The 18,297-nt window shown below is 56.4% G+C and overlaps 2 protein-coding genes across 5 annotated transcripts; one reads left to right on the top strand and one right to left on the bottom strand.

Moving 5' to 3' along the window:
* Nucleotides 1-803: 803 nt before the first annotated feature.
* PTGS1 (prostaglandin-endoperoxide synthase 1) lies at nt 804-11,253 on the top strand. Its single transcript, XM_030233470.2, has 11 exons — nt 804-942; nt 5,500-5,616; nt 5,739-5,879; nt 6,615-6,758; nt 7,112-7,293; nt 7,380-7,463; nt 7,735-7,981; nt 8,265-8,551; nt 9,201-9,348; nt 9,712-10,084; nt 10,162-11,253. Exons 1-10 carry the CDS (start codon nt 834-836, stop codon nt 10,065-10,067), a joined length of 1,815 nt encoding a protein of 604 aa, XP_030089330.1. The 5' UTR covers nt 804-833; the 3' UTR covers nt 10,068-10,084; nt 10,162-11,253.
* A 2,846-nt stretch (nt 11,254-14,099) lies between these two features.
* On the bottom strand, nt 14,100-18,203 carry PDCL (phosducin like). Of its 4 annotated transcripts, none has more exons than XM_009093340.4 (5): nt 18,112-18,203; nt 17,560-17,603; nt 17,075-17,249; nt 16,400-16,581; nt 14,100-15,739 (listed from the first exon to the last, which is right to left on the bottom strand). In XM_009093340.4, the coding sequence occupies exons 3-5, from the start codon at nt 17,241-17,243 to the stop codon at nt 15,188-15,190; spliced, it is 903 nt and encodes a 300-aa protein (XP_009091588.1). In that variant the 5' UTR covers nt 17,244-17,249; nt 17,560-17,603; nt 18,112-18,203; the 3' UTR covers nt 14,100-15,187. The 4 variants fall into 4 exon arrangements, with proteins under 4 accessions (XP_009091588.1, XP_030089345.1, XP_030089346.1 ...); XM_030233485.2 differs by lacking the exon at nt 18,112-18,203 and adding an exon at nt 17,985-18,107; XM_030233486.2 differs by lacking the exon at nt 18,112-18,203 and adding an exon at nt 18,005-18,101.
* Between the last annotated feature and the right edge of the window lie 94 nt (nt 18,204-18,297).

Here is an 18,297-nt window from a genome sequence, read left to right as displayed (position 1 = left end):
CAGGCGGGAGCTGCGCTCCCCCAGCCTGCCAGGGCTTCCTGCAGCTCAGTAAAACCCGCGATAATCCTCTCACACAGCCGGCCTGCGCTGGGGTCTCTGCCACTGAGAGGCTCAGCAGGCTCTGAGCTCTGGGTTCCACAGTCTGGGGACATCCCAGCCAGGTCTGCAGCTCACCATGCCCTCGCCTACCCCAGAGCCATGCAGAGCCTCTCCCAGTCCCACACGATTCCTGTGGGGTGGCTGGTGCCTGCCCGGGCCGGGCTGGCTGAATCCTGTCCTGCTCCCAGCGGCTGGTGCTGGGAACAAAGCACCCGGCAGGAAACACCCAGCGATGGTTTCACCGATAAACTCAACTCTTCTGGCAGCTGGCAGCTGTGGGCAGCCGGGCTCCTGGCATAGCCGGGCAGCACTGCCAGGGCAGCCTCTTGCGGCCACTCGGAGGAGCTGAGCCAGGCCAAGGAGATCGGGGGTGGGGGGCATGGAGTCCTGGGGGACCTGGGATGTGGAATTGGGATGCAGGGGGACGTGGGAACAAGGGCGTGGATGTGGAAACCAGAAGTTGGGTATGGAGATGTTCGGGTAGGTGGGCACTGGGAGGGAAACGAGGCAGCCTGGGATTCCTGGGAGAGACACGGACCGGGGCACGGCTGGGGATGCAGGGGGGGGCAAGCGGACCAGGGAGGGGAGCGCAGCCAGGGCAGTCCCCCGGCGGGCCGGGCTGTCGGAGGCGGCCCCGTCCCGTCCCGTCGGGGGCGGGAGGCAGCGCGGCGGGGGCGGGGGCGGCGGGGCCACGCCGGGTGCGACGGCGGGACGCGGCGGAGCTGTCTCTCGCCATGGGCGGTGGGTGCCGGGCCCGGGCCCCGCCGGCCGCGGGGCTTCGGCTGCTGCTCGCCCACGCCGTGCTGTTCTGCGCCGCCGGGAGCGCCACCGGCACCGGCTCCGGTACGCGGGGCGGGACCGCACCGGGAGGGAGGGAGGGAGACGCGGTTAGTCGGCACCGCTGGAGCGGCGACATCCCGAACGGGGGACATTCGGCACCGGGGGCCGTGAGGGGTCCTGGTCCCTCAGGGTCCAGTACCGGGAGTCCCGGGGAAGCGGGGAGCGCTGCGGGGCGGGCGCTGCGGGACCGGGCCGCGGTCCGGCGGGTCCCGGCCGGGATCGCACTGGCCACCCCCGGCTCGTCCTCGCCTGCCCGTGCCCTCCGTGTCCGGGGCGGAGGGCAGGCAGGGTGGGCAGGGGCGGCTGGCAGGAGCCCCACGACCACCGCCCGGGTCAGGGTGCCCGCAGGTTTTAAGGCCCGTCACGCACGGCTGGGAGCAAAAGCGCCCGGCTGGAACAAACTTCCCCTCCGCCTCCCGCAGGGACCACACGCAGGGCCCGGGGGAGACATCGCTGGCCCGAGGCGGCCGGGGACGCACGACAGGGCTGGGCCCCCGCCAAGACCGCGGCCACCCCGGGCCGGCTCCACCACCGGGCTGAGGGACAGTGCCCGGCTGCTTCCTGCAGCCTCCCGGCCTGCCGGGGCTTCTCGAAGGAGAGGGGTACAATGCCCGTGCGTGCTGGCAGCCAGGGGCCCTGCCGCTGTCCCCATACTCACGCCGGGTGACACTGCGGTAGGGAGCGAGGATGGAGGGCTGGGAGCAGCAGGGATGGCTCTGGTGGCCTCAGCCATCCCTTCCTTCCCAGCACCACGTGCTGCCCAACCGCGGGCACACCAGGAGATGTTGAGGAATAATGCTGACTATGGCAGGCACTCATGGAGCATGTGGTTCAATAAAACCATCCTCAAACCCATGGCCAGCTCTGAAGGGGACTCCAGGAGTTGGGGTGTGACCCAGCAGGATGTAACAGGTCCAGCCACAAGAAACAGTGGGGCTGGGTGACCCCCGTGCTGAGTGACCGCAGTGTGGCTGGGGAGGTGGCAGGCACCCCATTGCAGGGAATATCAGCCACATCTGCTGAAAGGAGAGCCCCCAGGGGATGGACCTGGCTGTCACTGGATGGGCTGGACCACAGGTGGTAGGGACAGGCAAGGGACAGCCTCTGCTCTGCTCCTTCTCTAGCTTGGCCATCTCTTTACATGTTTTATCTTCCTGAGAAGTTCCTCTGGGAGCTGAGTACAGCTGGGTCAGCATCTGTGTGTCCTGCTGATCACAGGACAGGGCCTGGGGACGTGCTGAGGACCCACGTGCCTGAAGCAGCTGGGACAGATGCAGCGCTGGAATGGTGCAGCCCTGGAGCTGACTGCTGCACAGCATGATCAAAGCAGATTTCTTTATGTGGGGGAAAAATAAATACCTGCAATACATGATGTACAGGAAAAGACTGCTTTTTTCCAAGGCTTAATTAGGGAGGAAGATATCTGATTGAGAAATTAGGGGAATTGTGCTGTGCCCCGAGGTGCTGTCAGCAGAGCGTCTGGGCTCTGCTCCTCCCCAGCGTTGCACCAGGAGGACCACAGCCCTAATCTAGTCCTCGTATCTGCTCTTGAAGACCAAATAACAGGATGTTGGGCTGAGGCTGGGATCTCCTGCTCACTTGATATTTGTTGCTCAGAGCACTTTACTTGACTCCTCACTGGCTTCACCTTGGCTCTGAGCCATGGTGTTTGTTCTCTGTAGACTTTTCCTCTGGCTGTGAGCAGAGCCAGGCTGCTCCCAAGGTGTTTCTCAGTTTTCCCTGCAGATATTGCCCTTGGCTGCTAACTTGCCTTCAGGGGTGTAGTTTTGTTCAAGCCTTCTTGCAAAGTAAACTTGACTGTCCTCTCAGCAGCCATTGCACGACTCACGCTGCCAGACAGGAGCAGTGGCAGCACCCCAACATTGCTGTGTGCCCGAGCTCCAGGCATGGGGCAGGTCGGGCACAGGCCCCGCTGTGTGGAGACAGGTGGGCACCTCTGGCAGAGCTGCTTTGCATTCGTGGCTGTTTCCACTGCCTGTGGTCTGCATCTCCTCCCAGCACATCCCCTCCACAGTGGGGCTAACAGAGAGCCAGCCCGGGCTGCAGAGTGAAGCCAGCTACCACACGAGAGCCCTGGGGCTGTGTCACCCCTCCAGCCCATCCTGGGCAGGCAGTCTGGCTCAGGTGCAGGGGGAGGATCACTGAGCCCATGTGGAACGCAGCTGTGGGCCTGGCACGCTGCTCCTGCTCATGGTGCTGCCAGAAGTGGTTGCAGATGACAATCTGGCTGTGGTGTGTGCGCTGTGAATAGTTCGTGGGCCCGAGAAACCTTCCAGGATCAGACAAACAAGTGCGTAAGCGTTCCATGGTCTTCAAAGCCCGCGGCAGCGCGGCCGTGTCCCATGGAGCAAGCCCGGCTCCGTCCCGGCCGTGATTCACCCCAGGTTGCTTTGGCTGCGGTTTGTGGAGCGGATGTTGTCCCCGAAATCTGGCATTTTTCAGCAGTGATGGAGCGTGTGCACCAGCCCTGCCGGCACGGAGGGGTCGCGCTCCCCGCGCACGCTGCAGCGCCTTTCCCCATACCTGGAGCCGTCCTGGCAAGGCCAGCGCAGGATTCCTGGCCGGGGTGTGGAGAGGCACGGAGCTGCTGCAGAGGGAGGCTCCGTCAGGATGTGATGGGGCTGGTGTCGCGGGCCAGGACACGCTCCAGCCCCTTCCCACCCTTTTGGCTGGAACACGCTGCTCCCACCCCGCCTCGGGGACCCGGCGGCACTGACACTACGGTGAACCGTGGGAGGCGCGGCCCGGCCCGGCCCGGCTCGCTGCCAGAACCGCCTCGGAGGAGGGCTCGACACGACGTGCCATCGAGCCCCGCACCGGGGAGGGCCCCGGCGAAGCAAAATTCTCCTGACTCCCCATATCAGCTGGAGAGACGGGGCAGGACTCGACCTGCTGTGCCGGAGCATCCTCCCAGCCCCGTGGCTGCGGCGGCCGCAAGAGCCCGGCTTCCCCCGGGTTGCGGCGGGCACGGCACGGGGCTGCTGGTCGGGGCTTTCACCGGGTCTGCAGCAGAGCCAAGTGTGGAGCGACCGGCGTGGGAATAGCCCAGAGGATGCTCCAGCTGTGCTGCAACACCTCCCCCTTTCCAAAAATTCCCATCTTGCAAAAATCTGAACGGGTGGTCTGACCTTAATTTGTCTGAGATAAATAAGATCCTGCCTGCTGCCTCCCGTCTGGAGACATGAAAAGATCCAAGATGAAAGGGAGCCTGATGGAAGTGCTGGGAGCTGAACACGTCTTTGCAAGTTGGGTCCTGTGCCGGGAGGGCTTTGGGACCACAGGGCTGAGCACAGCCAGGCAGAGCTGCTGGCTGAGCCCCGGGCTCCCTGCCCTGCCCTGAGTATGTGCCTGCTGGGAGACTGAGCAACTTCACAAAATTACCTTTATTTTCCGAAGATGTTAATTTTTAGCTGCAATTTCCTATGGAAAAAATGTGGTTTCTGTTCTGCATGCCCATCCCACCACGCTAGCAATGGAACCTGTTCCCAAATTCCAGAAGAATCTGAAGCAAGTCTGGCAGGAATCTGGTGAGGTCAAGAGTCACACAGAGCAGCTGATGGGCTCAGGAGACCTTCCCCCATCAGCTGTGGCACTGGGCACACTGGCAGTGGCTGTCAGTCTCTTCAGCACTCGGGGTGTGCTGCCTGTCCCCCATTCCTGCAGCCAGCAGCTCCAGAGCTGGGCACTGTGTTGGTGGCACCTTGTCCATGAGTGCTGTGTGCCCTGGCGGGGCTGGTGGCCTCCAGTGTGCTCTGACAAAGCCAGGTGTGCAGCCAGCTCTGGGCTTTAGGCACTTCCCTCCTGGCACAAAGGCTCTGTCCAGACCTGGCTTGGTGAGCTGAGAATGCCACTGGTGGGGATTTTAGGAGGCAGCAGTGACAGAGAACATCCCAATTTCCAGAGCACTCCCTTGGCTGATGGAAGGCAGAAGAGTCTCTGGCCACCCTGGACTTTCTATATCTCCTGAGGATTGCTGCCCTTGGAGGGGCTGCAGATGGTGGAGTTACAAGGATCTTCCTGCTCCAGGACAGCCCGGAGAGGCTGGGTGGGGATGGAGCTGTTCGCCGTGGGAGCTGCTCTGTGCCAGGGGGTCTCCCTGTCCCACGTGATCCCACCACCCTGGGAAGGGCTCCAAGGGGCCTTATCTCATCCCTGCAGGCTGGGCATGAAGGTGGTGGAGGAAGGGGCCGGGCGGGAGCCGGGAGTGAGCACAGAGAGGCCCTTTCCATCCGCTGGGGGCGGCGGGGCCGAGGGGCCCTGCCAAAGCAAACGGCCCTGACAATGGCTGTTGTCATTAGCACAGTGGCTGTTTGCATGGCTGTGGCCCGGGCTGGGGCTCCGGGGGCACAGCAGCCCCCAGGAACGGGGGAGACCACCCCAATAGGGCAGTGCTTGGCTCCTGCAGCACTGCACCTCCTCTCCTGAGCTGGACCCGGCTGGGCTGGCTCCGAGGCACTGAGCCCTTGCAGAGCAGGGAGCCAGCAGATGCAGCAGTGTGCTGGCTGCATGGTGATGTTCTCTCTCTCTCTTCCCCTGCAGTGAATCCCTGTTGCTATTTCCCCTGCCAGAACCAAGGGGTGTGTGTGAGGGTCGGCCTGAGAGGATACGAGTGTGACTGCACACGGACCGGGTACTACGGGGCCAACTGCACCTCCCGTGAGTCCCTGTCCCCAGGATCTGGCACCCCTGGGTGCCAGGGCAGCACTGTGCCCACAGCACTCACTGCTGTGGGTGGGCTGGCTCCTCAGCATGGAGAGTGACGGGTCTGTTTCCCCCAGCTGAGTTCTGGACACGTCTCCACAACTTGCTGAAGCCCAGTCCTGCCTTCTACCACTTCATCCTGACCCACTTCAAGTGGTTTTGGGACATTATCAACAGCACCTTCATCAGGGGCACGCTCATGAGGCTCGTGCTAACAGGTGAGGGGTTGGAGAGGGTCTTGGGGTTCAGCAGGACTCGAGGACCCCCTGGCATGCACAAATGTGTGGGTGGGGATAGCAGGGCTGCAGCGATGCTGAGCAGCTCCTGTGAGCAGGGTGGGCATTGGGCTTGAGTCACCTCACCAGGAGACCCAGAAGGTTGTCACCCTGTCCTTCCATCACCCTGCCACACTGTCACTGTGCCCGGGGAAGCTGCCCAGGCAGGTTGCAGTGGGGTGTAGGGGGTCCCCAGCACTGTGCCAAGCTGCCAGCTGGTTGGAAAACACAAGGAGTTCTTAGCATGCTGCACTCCCTAGGCCAAGGAGCTGTTTCACAGCTGCACAGAAAGCAGCCTGTGGAAATGTGGCCCTTGTTACTCATGTCCCCCTATTCATCACTTTGCATAAATATTTAGGTTCCAGCTCTTGGAGCCGTGGTGACAGGCTTACAAGGCTCCGGCTGTTGGCTTCACCATTTCTAAGGGTTTGTCATCTCATCCATCATCCAAGAATCCACTTAGCACATTAGCAGGAGCCCTCCTTTTCTGCAGGGAATTGCAGCCTTTAAAAGGCTCGGAACAAAGCCCAGGACACCCCTGTGCCTCCCCTGCTGGTAGCTTTCTGGGTTTTGGGGTGTCAGGGGCTGTCTGGCAGCACAGAGCAGGCGGGCAGGTACCAGGGGCAGAGCCTGTGGTGCCTCAAGCCCCACAGTGGTGATCCCCCTCTCTCCTTTCAGTTCGTGCCAATCTCATCCCCAGCCCCCCCACTTTCAACTCTGACTATGGCTACATCAGCTGGGAGGCCTATGCCAACGTCAGCTATTACACCCGTGTCCTCCCGCCCGTGCCGGACGACTGCCCCACGCCCATGGGCACCAAAGGTACGTGGCTGCTCTGGGGGACCCACACCCTGAGTGTTTCCCACCCAGCCATGGCCAAGTTTTGCTGCCATGGACACATGTGCAAAGCACCACTGGCAGTGCCACGTGCTACCACTGTCCTGCCCAGACTGGCTCTGCAGCAGGAGGAGATTGATGGCATCTGGATTGCTGCTGGGACAGCTCAGGCTGAGCTGTTGGGACATGTCACAGCCTGTGTGAGAGGGCTGCAAGGTCTCTGTACAGATGAGTCTGTGCCTGATGCTGCAGCAGACACCACCAGCAGTCCTGCAGACAGCACCGGTACCCGGCTGGGTCGGCACTGGGCATCTTCCCTCAACCTCCATCCTTTGCAGGGAAGCTGCAGCTCCCTGACCCCCAGCTCCTGGCAGAGAGGTTCCTGCTGCGGCAGAAGTTTGAGGCTGATCCCCGAGGCACCAACATGATGTTTGCCTTCTTCGCCCAGCATTTCACCCACCAGTTCTTCAAGACATCTGGGAAGATGGGACGTGGCTTCACCAAGGCTCTGGGGCACGGGGTGAGGGCGTGGGGGCACCAGAAACGAGAGGGTGCTGGGGTCCCTGTGCCTCTCAGAGCAGCCTTGATGCCCTGCTCTCTCCACAGGTGGACCTGGGACATTTGTATGGGGACAACCTGCAGCGGCAGCACCAGCTGCGACTCTTCCGAGACGGCAAGCTGAAATTCCAGGTACCACCCAGCACAACAGAAACACATCCCAGCCCTGTGAGCCAGGGTTGTTTGAAGCCTGTGTTCCTCTGGGCAGTTCTTGGCAGACCCCAGCCCTGATGCCCTGCGTGGCTGCTGCCAGGGGACAATCTTTGGGGTGCAGCTGCTCAGATGGCTGTATGAGGTATTTCCATTCCACACACCTCTTGCAGGAGAGCAGATGTGGTGTCCTTAGGGAGGCTTTTACTGGGATGTTTTTGTCCCCTCTGCCCTTTCTGCCCTGCGTCCCCAGGTGGTGGATGGAGAAGTGTACCCGCCCATGGTCACCGAGGCCCCGGTTCACATGGTGTACCCGTCGGGCGTGCCCCAGGAGCAGCAGCTGGCGGTGGGACAGGAGGTGTTTGGGCTGCTGCCCGGGCTCTGTGTGTACGCCACGCTCTGGCTGCGCGAGCACAACCGCGTCTGCGACCTGCTCAAGCGGGACCATCCCACCTGGAGCGACGAGCAGCTCTTCCAGACTGCACGGCTCATCCTCATCGGTGAGGAACTGCCCCCGCCCTGTCCCACCCCCTGGGCAACCCCCAAGGACTCACACGCTGGCCACCCTCCTTTTGAGGGTAATGGCCAAACTGCCCTTGAGGCAGTTCTTCTGGCATCCTTCTGGGAATCGTTTGTTTTGGTCCACATAGCAAAAAAAATGGCTTTGGTCCATCCGGAATGGTCAGGAGGAGGCGGATGGCTGCTGTGGTAGATGTGGGTAACCTCTCAGGTGCAGAGCTGGTGGCTCCTGCTGCTGCCAGCTGCTTCTTTTCTCCTGCCCAGGGGAGACCATTAAGATCGTTGTTGAGGACTACGTGCAGCACCTCAGTGGGTACTACCTGAGCCTCAAGTTCGACCCCGAGCTGTTGTTTGGGTCACAGTTCCAGTATCGGAATCGCATCGCCGTGGAGTTCAACCAGCTCTATCACTGGCACGGGCTGATGCCCGACTCCTTCATCATCCAGGGACAAGAATACAGCTACAAGCAGTTCCTCTACAACACCTCCATGCTCATGGACTATGGTGTGGAGGCACTGGTGGAGTCCTTCTCCAAGCAGGTGGCAGGAAGGGTAAGGTCCTGCTCTGCCCTCCCCAGGAGGGACTCGTGCAGTGGTGCCCGTGTCACACCGAGTCTGCCCAGGGCAGCACCCGATGGGCACGTCAGGAGTCCTCCCACCCAGCACCGTGGCAAGGCCGGCCCTGGCAGCCCCAGCTGCTCGCCCTTGCTGCTCTGCAGTAAACATTCCGGTGATGCCAGGAGCCTGTGGAAGCCGGGATGTCCCCGCCCGGCTGTAAAGCAGCGCCTGGCACTGTTCTCTGCTGCCATCGCATGGATGTTTTCCTCCAAGCGATTGCAGCTCCATTCCTGACCCTCTTTGCTCGTGCCAAGCAGCCCAGCTGAGGCAGAGCCTGAGGCCCTTTGGGCATTTGGGTTCTCCCAGTGAGCCTGAAATCTCTCTCATCCTCCCAGGTCAATGGGTCACTGTCCATCGGGGACTTCTCCTGCCCTGTGCCCTACCCCAGGAGCAGGGCTGACCTGACCAAGCTGCTCCACAGCTGGTTTTTGCACTGCCCACCTGCTCCCCCTCCTCCTGCTGCTGCAGTGACCTGCTGGTGTCACAACACGAGCCCAGGATGCTGTAGTGAGGCGGCCCTCTGGAGCTGATGCTGGTGCTGCCTTGTGCCTGATGTGTGCTCCTCCTTGTCTCTCCCCTCCAGATTGGTGGGGGACACACCATCAATGCCAATGTCCTGCACGTGGCTGTTGGGGTCATCAAGGAGTCCCGGCAGCTGAGGCTGCAGCCTTTCAATGAGTATCGGAAAAGGTTTGGCATGAAGCCCTACAAGTCCTTCCAGGAGCTGACAGGTAGGGCTGCACTGCTGCTCCTGGGGCTCTGCTGGGCCAGGGCAGGGGCTCTGTGCCCATGGGTGAGTACAAGGCCATGAGCTGCCCCTCTGCCACTGGGCTTGGAGCAGCTGCTCCTGCCCATCCTAGCGCTGCTTGCTCATGGCCCCACAGTGGGGCAGACTGGGCTGAGGCAGGGGTGTCAGGGGATGCAGGGGTCCTTCCTCCTGCGGGCTGGAGCACTGGTCCAGAGTACAGCCCCTGGCCTGGAGGTCAGCCTTGCCACTGCCTGCGAGGGAGCCACCCTCCCTTTGCCCGCTGCAAGGCCAGTCCTTGCCAGGTGTGATTCTCTTGCTAAAGCACTCTGATGTTCACTTGGTACAGGAGAGGAAGAGAAGGCAGCAGAGCTGGAAGAGCTGTATGGAGACATTGATGCTCTGGAGTTTTACCCAGGCTTGCTGCTGGAGAAACCCCAACCCAATGGCATTTTTGGGGAAAGCATGGTGGAGATCGGAGCTCCATTTTCCCTGAAGGGGCTTTTTGGAAATCCCATCTGCTCTCCAGAGTACTGGAAACCCAGTACCTTTGGTGGAGCAACTGGCTTTGAGATTGTGAAGACGGCATCCCTGCAGAAGCTCGTGTGCCTCAACGTGAAGAAGTGCCCGTACGTGGCGTTCCACGTGCCGGACACTGCGGAGCACGGCAGCCCTCGGGCTGCTGGGTCCTCTACAGAGCTCTAGCGGGCTGACCTGCCCAGGTAGGGACTGTCCTTGCCCTCCTGCAGGCTGAGCTGAGCTCCCAGCCTGGTGCTGAGGATCCTGTTCCTTCCTACAGCGAATGGTGGGGATGCAGGAGCCTGCTGCCCCTGTGCCGAACAGAAACAGGACAGGAGACGGTCCCACCCTGGGTGTCCTCCATGCCAGCCCTCCAGGAGAGGCTGCTCCCTGCTCTCTGAAAAACTCGAGTGCCTTGGGAGTGTGGCTGCCAGCTCTGTCCTCAGCAGACCAAGTTCTCTGATAGTGAATACCTTGCACAAAACAGCTTTGGAGTTCCCCAGTGGACACTCTGGGCTCCCCAGTGCTTTGTCACCTTCCGTCCCCGCTGCCTCCCGGCACCAGGCCACCAGCAGCCCCTCTTCAGAGGGGTCATATCCACGTTATGCCTGAAAACCATGTTTAGAATTAGTGAAAAGTGTAAGACTGAAAAAAATTGCATTTTAGTTATTAACCAGTTAGCACTGACTTAATTCTTACTCACCAGGAGTCCAGTTTTTCTTCACACAACATTTATTTCCAGTAGAGACTCTCTTTCCTGCTCAGAACAGGAGCCCAGAGCCCAGGGAGCACTCCCTCCTCCCCTGCTGCACCTGGTGAAGCGATGAGCTGCCCAAGGGATGCAGAAGAGGTGGCAGCATGCAGAGGGATGGGGAGGACACAGTGTCTGTGCTGCCCAGTAGTGGCTGAGCTTGTAGTAGAAGCCTGTTCTGATCCAATTCTGCAACAGCCTACCCAGCACACAGGCACAGCTGGGAGAAGGAACCAAAGCAGTGTCTCTCCTGGAGGAGACCAGAGAGAAGGATGAGGTCAGATCCCCAGACCTCCTGCGTCATGCTGGCTTGGACCCTGGCACGTGCAACTGGCTGCCAACCCGGGGCTGCTCAGAGCAAGATGCTACCTCTGTGCACACAAAGGGATGGAGTCTCTTCCATCCCAAAATCATCACCCTTCTCTGCACTAACAGCTCAGCAAACACATCCTCACAGCACACACAGCCTGCTTCTGTCCTCCTCCTGAAACAGAGCTCAGGCCTTGCCCAGCCCAGCCATGTGGTAGCTGGCAGCCACTGTCACTGGCCTTGATCCCCATCAGATTCTGGTTAAGCTCCAGGAAAAAGGACATTTAAAATAATAAACTATTTTAAAAACTCCTCTAGTGCCCAACAGCGCTGTGCTGGGCCATTGCTGACTGCACCTGAAACAAAAAATAGAGCAACTTCTCCCTTAGAAGCTTCCATGGGGGTCTCTGAGTGTCCTGAGGCAGTTTGAACTTTGCTCTCCTCTAGCCACCCCCCAGCCCTGTGCTGCTCAAATGCCACAAATCAGTGTTTGGCCACTGCTCTCAGGCACAGGGAGGGATTGTGGGGGTCATCCTGGGCAGGGCCAGGGGTTGGACTGTGATAATGTTTGTGGGTCCCTTCCAGTTCAGGATATTCTGTAAGTCCATGGTGACACTGCTTAGACCAACACTGTGTATTTCTCTCACATAAAAACTATCCACACATAAATCTGGCTGCCTGGGTGTTTTGTAGATCCTCCAGCAGGATTCCCAGGGAGGTGTTACAGGAATTTTAAACTAGGGAGGTTTAAAGGGCTGCTGCCTTGGCAGGGATGTGGTAGAACATCATAGCAAGGGAACGTGTGCAAGGAGAGACTCCCAAGGCAAGAGCCTTCTCACTCACTCTCTTTAACCCTTCATTACCAGGATAGCATCTGGATCTTAGTTTCCTAGGGGATGTGGGGAGGCAGAGAGGCCAGCAAGACCCCGAAGGCACAGCAGGCAGCTTCACCTGCCCTGTGCTCCCCTGGGCTGGCCCTGACCAGTCCTGGCACATGGAAGCCCAGTGCTCCCAGTCCCACTGTGCCGTGCAGAAGTGCCGAGCAGCAACGCGAGGAGCGGACACGGTCGGTCCTTCCCCCGCCCCCAGCCAGCCGAGCACCGAGCACGCTTCCAGATGTGCCTCCAGCTGTGCTTGTGACCGCCCTCCCCGGCAGGGAGCTGCTCCAGCCCCGAGCATCCTTCCCTTCCATCTGGCGACAGGCACAAGCTCGGCTCGCTGCAGTTAAACCACAAACATCCTGCGTTTGCTCCTGGCTATCGGCGGCTGCCAGCGGGGCTTTGGGACAGCTGATAACTGCACGAGAGCCCTGGGGCACAGCGAGAGCTCTCTCCAAGGAGGAATGTTCCACTGGGATAGCTCGGCTGAGCCACCACTGGCAAACCTGGCACCTCTTCCAACCAGTCCAGGACAGCAAAGCATCTCCCTCCTGCTAGCAGGAAAAGCTTTGAAATGGTTTCTTTGAAGGACCAACATGTACCAGCCCCAGGCACAGCATCCAACACACTACTGAAATCTCCCCCAGGAGCCCAGGCACCCACGGCCCTGCACACAGAGCTTCCCCTAGCCCAGCACTGCTGAGCTCTCCTGTTTTCTGTGCTGGTTTTCCAGCCATGGCAGCAGAAATTGCTCCCACCATCACCAGTTTGTCCAACACGAGGTACAGCCACATCCAAGTGGGATGCACCACCTTGTGCACCCACACATGGTGGTGTTTGGTGTGGCCACCAGCATCACCAACCATGACAAGGGCTCCCTGCTGTGCTCTGGAGAGAAGAGTGCTGCCAGAAGTGCCCTCTGTTTGAGCTCTTGGTAAACACAGCTCGTGGGACAAGCTCTGTTTTTAAACATGCCTCTGAGGAGCCCAGCTGTGGCTTGCCTGTGGTGGGGATGGATAGGGACAGGAGGATGGGGCTGCCTGGGTTCCTGCAGCAACAATGAAAACATGCATCTGGGGTTGTGTGGCCTCAGAGGCAATGATTCACTGAGCAGGAGGAGCAAAGCAATCTCCCCTTGGAGGGAATCTCCAGACTCTCCCAGCCCTCCCCAGCAGGCCCCCCTGCCACAGGATCAGGCCAGTGACTGCTCAGGAAACCTTGTTTGGATTTTCAGCAAAGGCATATTTTGAACATTTTACAAAGAAGAGGGAGATGGGAGGCCAGAAAAACTCAGGTAATCTTTTGTAAGCTAAATTTTGTCCTGCAGTGTTGCTGGATTAAATGTCCATGCTGAGCTCATCCTGGGATCTCATTCCTGCTCTTGCCAAGCAACCATCCACACTTCCTTGTGCCCTCACATCCCGTGCCCAAGCTCTGCTGTTTGTATTGGACCATGAACTGTGAGCAAAGCCAGGTGAGGGCTGTAACACCCACCCTTCCTGGCTGCCTCCCTGCACTGCACTGCTCCTTCCAAAACAGAACATTTCCCAGAGGCTACACACCTACATGACAAGTGCTTTTTCAACTCCTATTTATAGAACTCCTTGAAAATTCAGCTTCAGGAAAGGGCAAAAGCAGCAGCAGCTTTTCCCCAGCTCAGCCTCCTCTCCCTGCTCACAGCTGTGAGGCCTGTGCATCCACGAGCAGCAGGGTCAGGGCACAGCTTCTCTCCCCTCACTCCCTTGCTTGTTCTATTCTTCCAGATCAATGATTAATTGGATTCACACCTTTTTTTTCTTCTCCTTTTTGCTACTGGCACTGCAAACCACCTCTCCCCTACCTGAGCACAGGAGGTTCCTCACCAGGAGTCACCTTGCTCCAGGCCAGTGGACACAGAGCAGCAGGGGAGGGTTTGATCCTGTTACAGTTTTGCTGCCATAGGGGGCAAAAAAAAAACCACTTTATAAAAATAAAACCTCAAAGCAACTCAAGCAGACAGCTCTGCCTTGATCCCCTCTCCAAGACAGGTTTTATGATGATGCTAAAATGCATCTTGTCTGCACAAGAGACTTCACTGAATCTCACCCTGGATATGAGTTACAGTTGCTTTGATATTTTCCTTAAATGTGCTGATATCCACGCTCAATGATTTAATTCCATAGAACTTACACAGGTTTCTTTTCTGCAATTCTCAGATGAAAAGAAATAATCTCTCACCACATTTGAAAACCTGGATTTCTGCCAGTTTCCTTAAAACAGCTACAATCTGTGCCAACTCAGTCATTTTAAATGACAGATTATTTATTTTTCTGCTCATACTACTTTTTAAAACACAGTTCAAATAGATACAGTTAGAAAGTCTTCTTTTTCTAGCCCAAGATCCATTCTTATTAAGATCCTATTAGGATCCACAGACACATTTGCAATTCTTCCTGGTGTTCCAAAGTGCTTTACATAAAAATTGCAATTAAATTTAATCATTAAACATGGCATTACACTGGGTCATGTATTTAGGTAATGATAGTCTACTTACTACTCCTGAAGGCAGACAGAAAAGAACTTTATCACTGATTTAGTAATTTTAGCATGGGATGAAATTCTGAGGTTATTCAAGTCCTAATTCTGCATTTTGCCAACAAAATTCTCCTTGCTGCTGTTCAGCACACACGCTGGAGCTCTTTGTAGCAGGGAGTCTCTCTGAAGAGGCAGAGCTCATTTTCTCATCAAGTGACTACTATGAACTACAAGGATGGGTTTTAGAACCCAAGAATGGATTAAGAGCTGTAATTGCATTTATGTCTCAGGGAAAGTTAAGGGAAGAAGAACTCTGCAGCTGAAAAGTAATTTTCAGGATGAAGCCAGGGGTTGCTGTTATTTGTAACTGAGAAAGGAACAAAAATTTAAGGCCAAGTGTTAGATACTCCCAGGAAGGAGACTGCAAACTGTGGAATGGAACATGGGACCTCCCACTTGTAAGTGGCGCAGTTCAGCACTAAATTAGTAAGTACTGAATGTTAAAAACTCTTTTATTTACAGTCTCAGTTCTTGTCTTAGGGAGTTGGTGGCCACATCTCAACTGAAACGTGCAAGGATGCTGAGACATTGCAACAGACAATTTCCTAAACCGACTGAATCATGTTAGAACTTTGTAGAACACATTTGAATTGCATAGAAATGAGACTGTTTTAGTTGTAGCTATGGAATTAATTTAAGAAAATGTTAGGAATTTGTTGTTATTTTTAATGAGCAAAAGTCAAAGTGCATGAAGGGGAGGAATACATACCCACACGATGGAGGAGAGAGAACAATCCCTAGCACAAGAACATCCCACAGCACAACTACACCTACGGGCCCTTGGCATAAATGGCTCAGTCTATTTCCAGATCACTGTCTTCACTGTAACATGCAGATGGATTATGTATAGAAGTCAGGAGCAGTAGGTCTTTTTCTGGCAGCAAACCACATTCCTGCAGAAAAGCCTCCAGGTCTACAGCAAAAAAATCTTCTCCAAGCTGGTCGGTGATGCGCACGAAGTTGCCAATGAGCTCCCCTGCCTTGTAGACCAGCAGGGCTGGCAGGGCATTGTTAGTGAAGCGAGTGCTGGCACCAATGAGAGAACTCTTCACTCTGCAGAATTTCACTGCTGGGTACTCTGCAGCCAGGCAGATCATGCAGCCATTCAGGGATTCAGTGCCAGGGATATCATCTTCATAAATATGGATCATGATCAGTGTGCCCTTATGCTCTTTGTCCACGGTGTCCAGGAATGCTTCCCCACTGGTGATCTCAAACACCTGCTTGAATTGCTGCCCACTGTACAACTGCTGCCTCATCTCCTCCATCCGCTGCTTCCTGTAGCGCTGCAAGAATTCCTCATCATCCTCATCATTGTGGATCATGCTGTATTCCTGTAAAGTCATCTAAAAAACACACAGAGATTCCTGAAAAAAACATCTGCACCACTATATGGGTCACTTACATAATGAGAACATAAATCAAGAGGATTAATGTGGGTCGCTCATCTTTAATAACAGCAAAGTGCAACCCATGAAGGCTCAAGCACCCTGTGTATTACACTCCATTCTGATCTAATTAGAAACCATGTCCAGGGGAACAGCGATTTCAGCCCTGGGTATTCCAGTTTCCACAAGCTGCACTAATAACACAAGTGGCTGCTCCCACTTTAATCCAGGTTAATGGTGGCCATGTGGTTTCACCGAGCTGGGAGCGCTGATTTGGAAACTGTGCTTGACCTGAGATGAGCTTCTTTCTCATCAGCTTTTCATTTAGTTTTTCAGTTAACATTTGTGGCATCACTGTGCCTGTATACTGAAACACCCACTTACTAAATAGTAAATTAATAAGGGCTCCTAGTTTCGGGCAGGGGAGGCAGCATTCACAGTTTTGCTGTACAACTCTTCATTTTAATCCCCTGAAGTTGACTTGATCAACAGATGAGAAATCTGGAAAAAGCTTTTGGACTTCTTTAATGTTGCAGCTAAATCACTTATTTGTTATCACAGGTAAACAAAACTGTTAAAATACTTAAGTAGCATTTTAATTCCTTTGTGCCATCCTACCTTTCCATTGATTTTTTCCTGAAGCTCTTTCTGCTTCTGCTGCTCAGCCTCATCATCCAAGTGAGACCTGCACGTCATGGAGAGCTTCTTGATGAGCCTCTCCATCTCCCTGCGCTGCTCCTGCCGCTGCTCCGTCTCCAGCTGCTTAAACCTCCGCCAGTCATTGATCACTCCCTTGGGACCTGCAATCAGGTGTGGAGCCATTTCGTGTAAAAAAGACAATACAATTTTACCTACCAGTTATAATCAAGGAGTAATTTATAAATCAGTAAAACCTGGTCATAAATGTTTTTGTAACTATGCAAAACACTGAAGTAAGTAATTTGCCACTTGCAAGTCCTTGAGTTTCTATCTATTTTTTTTAATAAGAAGGCTACAATTTACTTAACTAGGCTACTCTTGTAATTGTCCCAAAGATTAATATCTGTGCTCTTGGAATAGAACCACCAGCCCACAAGAGTCCCCTATTGTTAGCATGGCTTTCATCAATGATATATTATCATCCAAACTGTACGAATCAGCCTCATCTCAGCTTTCTGTCAAAAACCTGATCACCCTCTGACTCAAACATGCATAAACCCATGAATTTCATTTCAAAAAAAGAGTTTTAGAAGAAAGCACAAAATTTCCAATCAGCAAGGGATTTACAAAAGAAGTACACTGATATGATGATACCTGTGTTGACAGCGCTGCCATCGCTGCTCAGCTCCACCTCGCCCACACTTTCAGGAATGCTGCTCTCCCCTTCTTTATCCTCCTTCTCACTGTCTTCATCCTCACCCTCACTACTGCTGTAATAATACTGCAGCTTCTCACCAAGCAGTTTATCATCCGCAGTAGTCATTATGCTCTAAAAATAAGGTAACAAAAGAGAGGACGCGTTTCTGATCAAACATGCATCACCAGGGTCCTTTATTTCCTCATGGCAGTTTTCAGCCCCAGGAGAACACAGCCCACTCTCAAACAGCCCTTGATGCTGTCAGTCACACCTGGGTTAATTCATAAGCCACAATTTAAAACTCAGTTTAAAACCTCAAAGCCTCACTGGACAGCTCCATCAGGCCAACTCCCAGCTACTGAGTATTACTTGCATTATTTAACAACAATTTATTAGAGCTGAAAACCTATCAATGTAATTAAGCAAATTAAAGCGTTCTGACCTGTATTCCTTTCCAGTCTTTCAGAGACAAGCTTTTAGCAAGACCTGGAAGAAGAAATTTCAATCAGATCAATTGATGTGGACTCACGCTCGATGGCGCAGGGGTCTCCCAGCCAGCCCAGGCCGTGTGTGTGACACAGCCCCGCTCCGGTTCTCCTGCTCACGGACACAGCCCGGCTCCCGGTTTTCCAGGCGGACGCAGCAGGCTCCGCCGGAGCTAACCCCAGATTCAGCCGATTACAGCGCCAGATGGCCCGGGATTACCGGGACCGCCCCGCAGCAGGGCCGAGCCTGGGGCAGGCTGGGGTTGATTGGGGCCGGTGATCCCGGCGGGCCCCGAGCGAACCGGCTCGGCTCCCCGCGCCCGGCCCGGCCGAGCCCCCGCCCCGCGCCCTCCCCGGGCTGCCGCCGCCGCCCCTCGCCCACCCGGGGAGCCGCGCCCCGACCCGGGATTCTGCGGGGCCCCGGAGCACCGGCCCGAGAGGCGCTTCCCGAGCGGAGCGAAGCGAAGCGGCCCCGCCGCCCCGGCCCGGCCCCGCTGCCACCGCCTCACCGATCGCGCCGCCTTCCGGGGCCGCTGCGCGGGGCACGGCGGGAAGGAGGCGGCCGGAGGAGGAGCCGGGCCTGGCCCCGCTGCCCCCGCCCCGCGACGGGAACAGCACTGACACTGACACTGACACCGACACCGGCACCGCGGGACCGCCCGCCCAGGGAACGGCACCGGCACCGGCTGGGCCCC

The sequence above is a fragment of the Serinus canaria genome, chromosome 17, assembly GCF_022539315.1.
Source record: "Serinus canaria isolate serCan28SL12 chromosome 17, serCan2020, whole genome shotgun sequence".
NCBI lineage: Eukaryota > Metazoa > Chordata > Aves > Passeriformes > Fringillidae > Serinus > Serinus canaria.
Note: the sequence above shows the minus strand (reverse complement) of the source record. Positions and strands in the feature narration are given on the sequence as shown.

What these genes read in the sequence shown, in the direction of transcription:
- PDCL (XM_009093340.4), bottom strand. Translation starts at nt 17,243, where the DNA reads ATGACTACTGCGGATGATAAACTGCTTGGTGAGAAGCTGCAGTATTAT. An exon ending in TGGCAGCGCTGTCAACACAG is followed by an intron (nt 16,582 to 17,074) that starts GTATCATCATAT and finishes ACCTGATTGCAG; the next exon opens with GTCCCAAGGGAGTGATCAAT. An exon ending in AGGAAAAAATCAATGGAAAG is followed by an intron (nt 15,740 to 16,399) that starts GTAGGATGGCAC and finishes TGTGTTTTTTAG; the next exon opens with ATGACTTTACAGGAATACAG.
- PTGS1 (XM_030233470.2), top strand. Translation starts at nt 834, where the DNA reads ATGGGCGGTGGGTGCCGGGCCCGGGCCCCGCCGGCCGCGGGGCTTCGG. An exon ending in CATGAGGCTCGTGCTAACAG is followed by an intron (nt 5,880 to 6,614) that starts GTGAGGGGTTGG and finishes CTCTCCTTTCAG; the next exon opens with TTCGTGCCAATCTCATCCCC. An exon ending in CACGCCCATGGGCACCAAAG is followed by an intron (nt 6,759 to 7,111) that starts GTACGTGGCTGC and finishes CATCCTTTGCAG; the next exon opens with GGAAGCTGCAGCTCCCTGAC.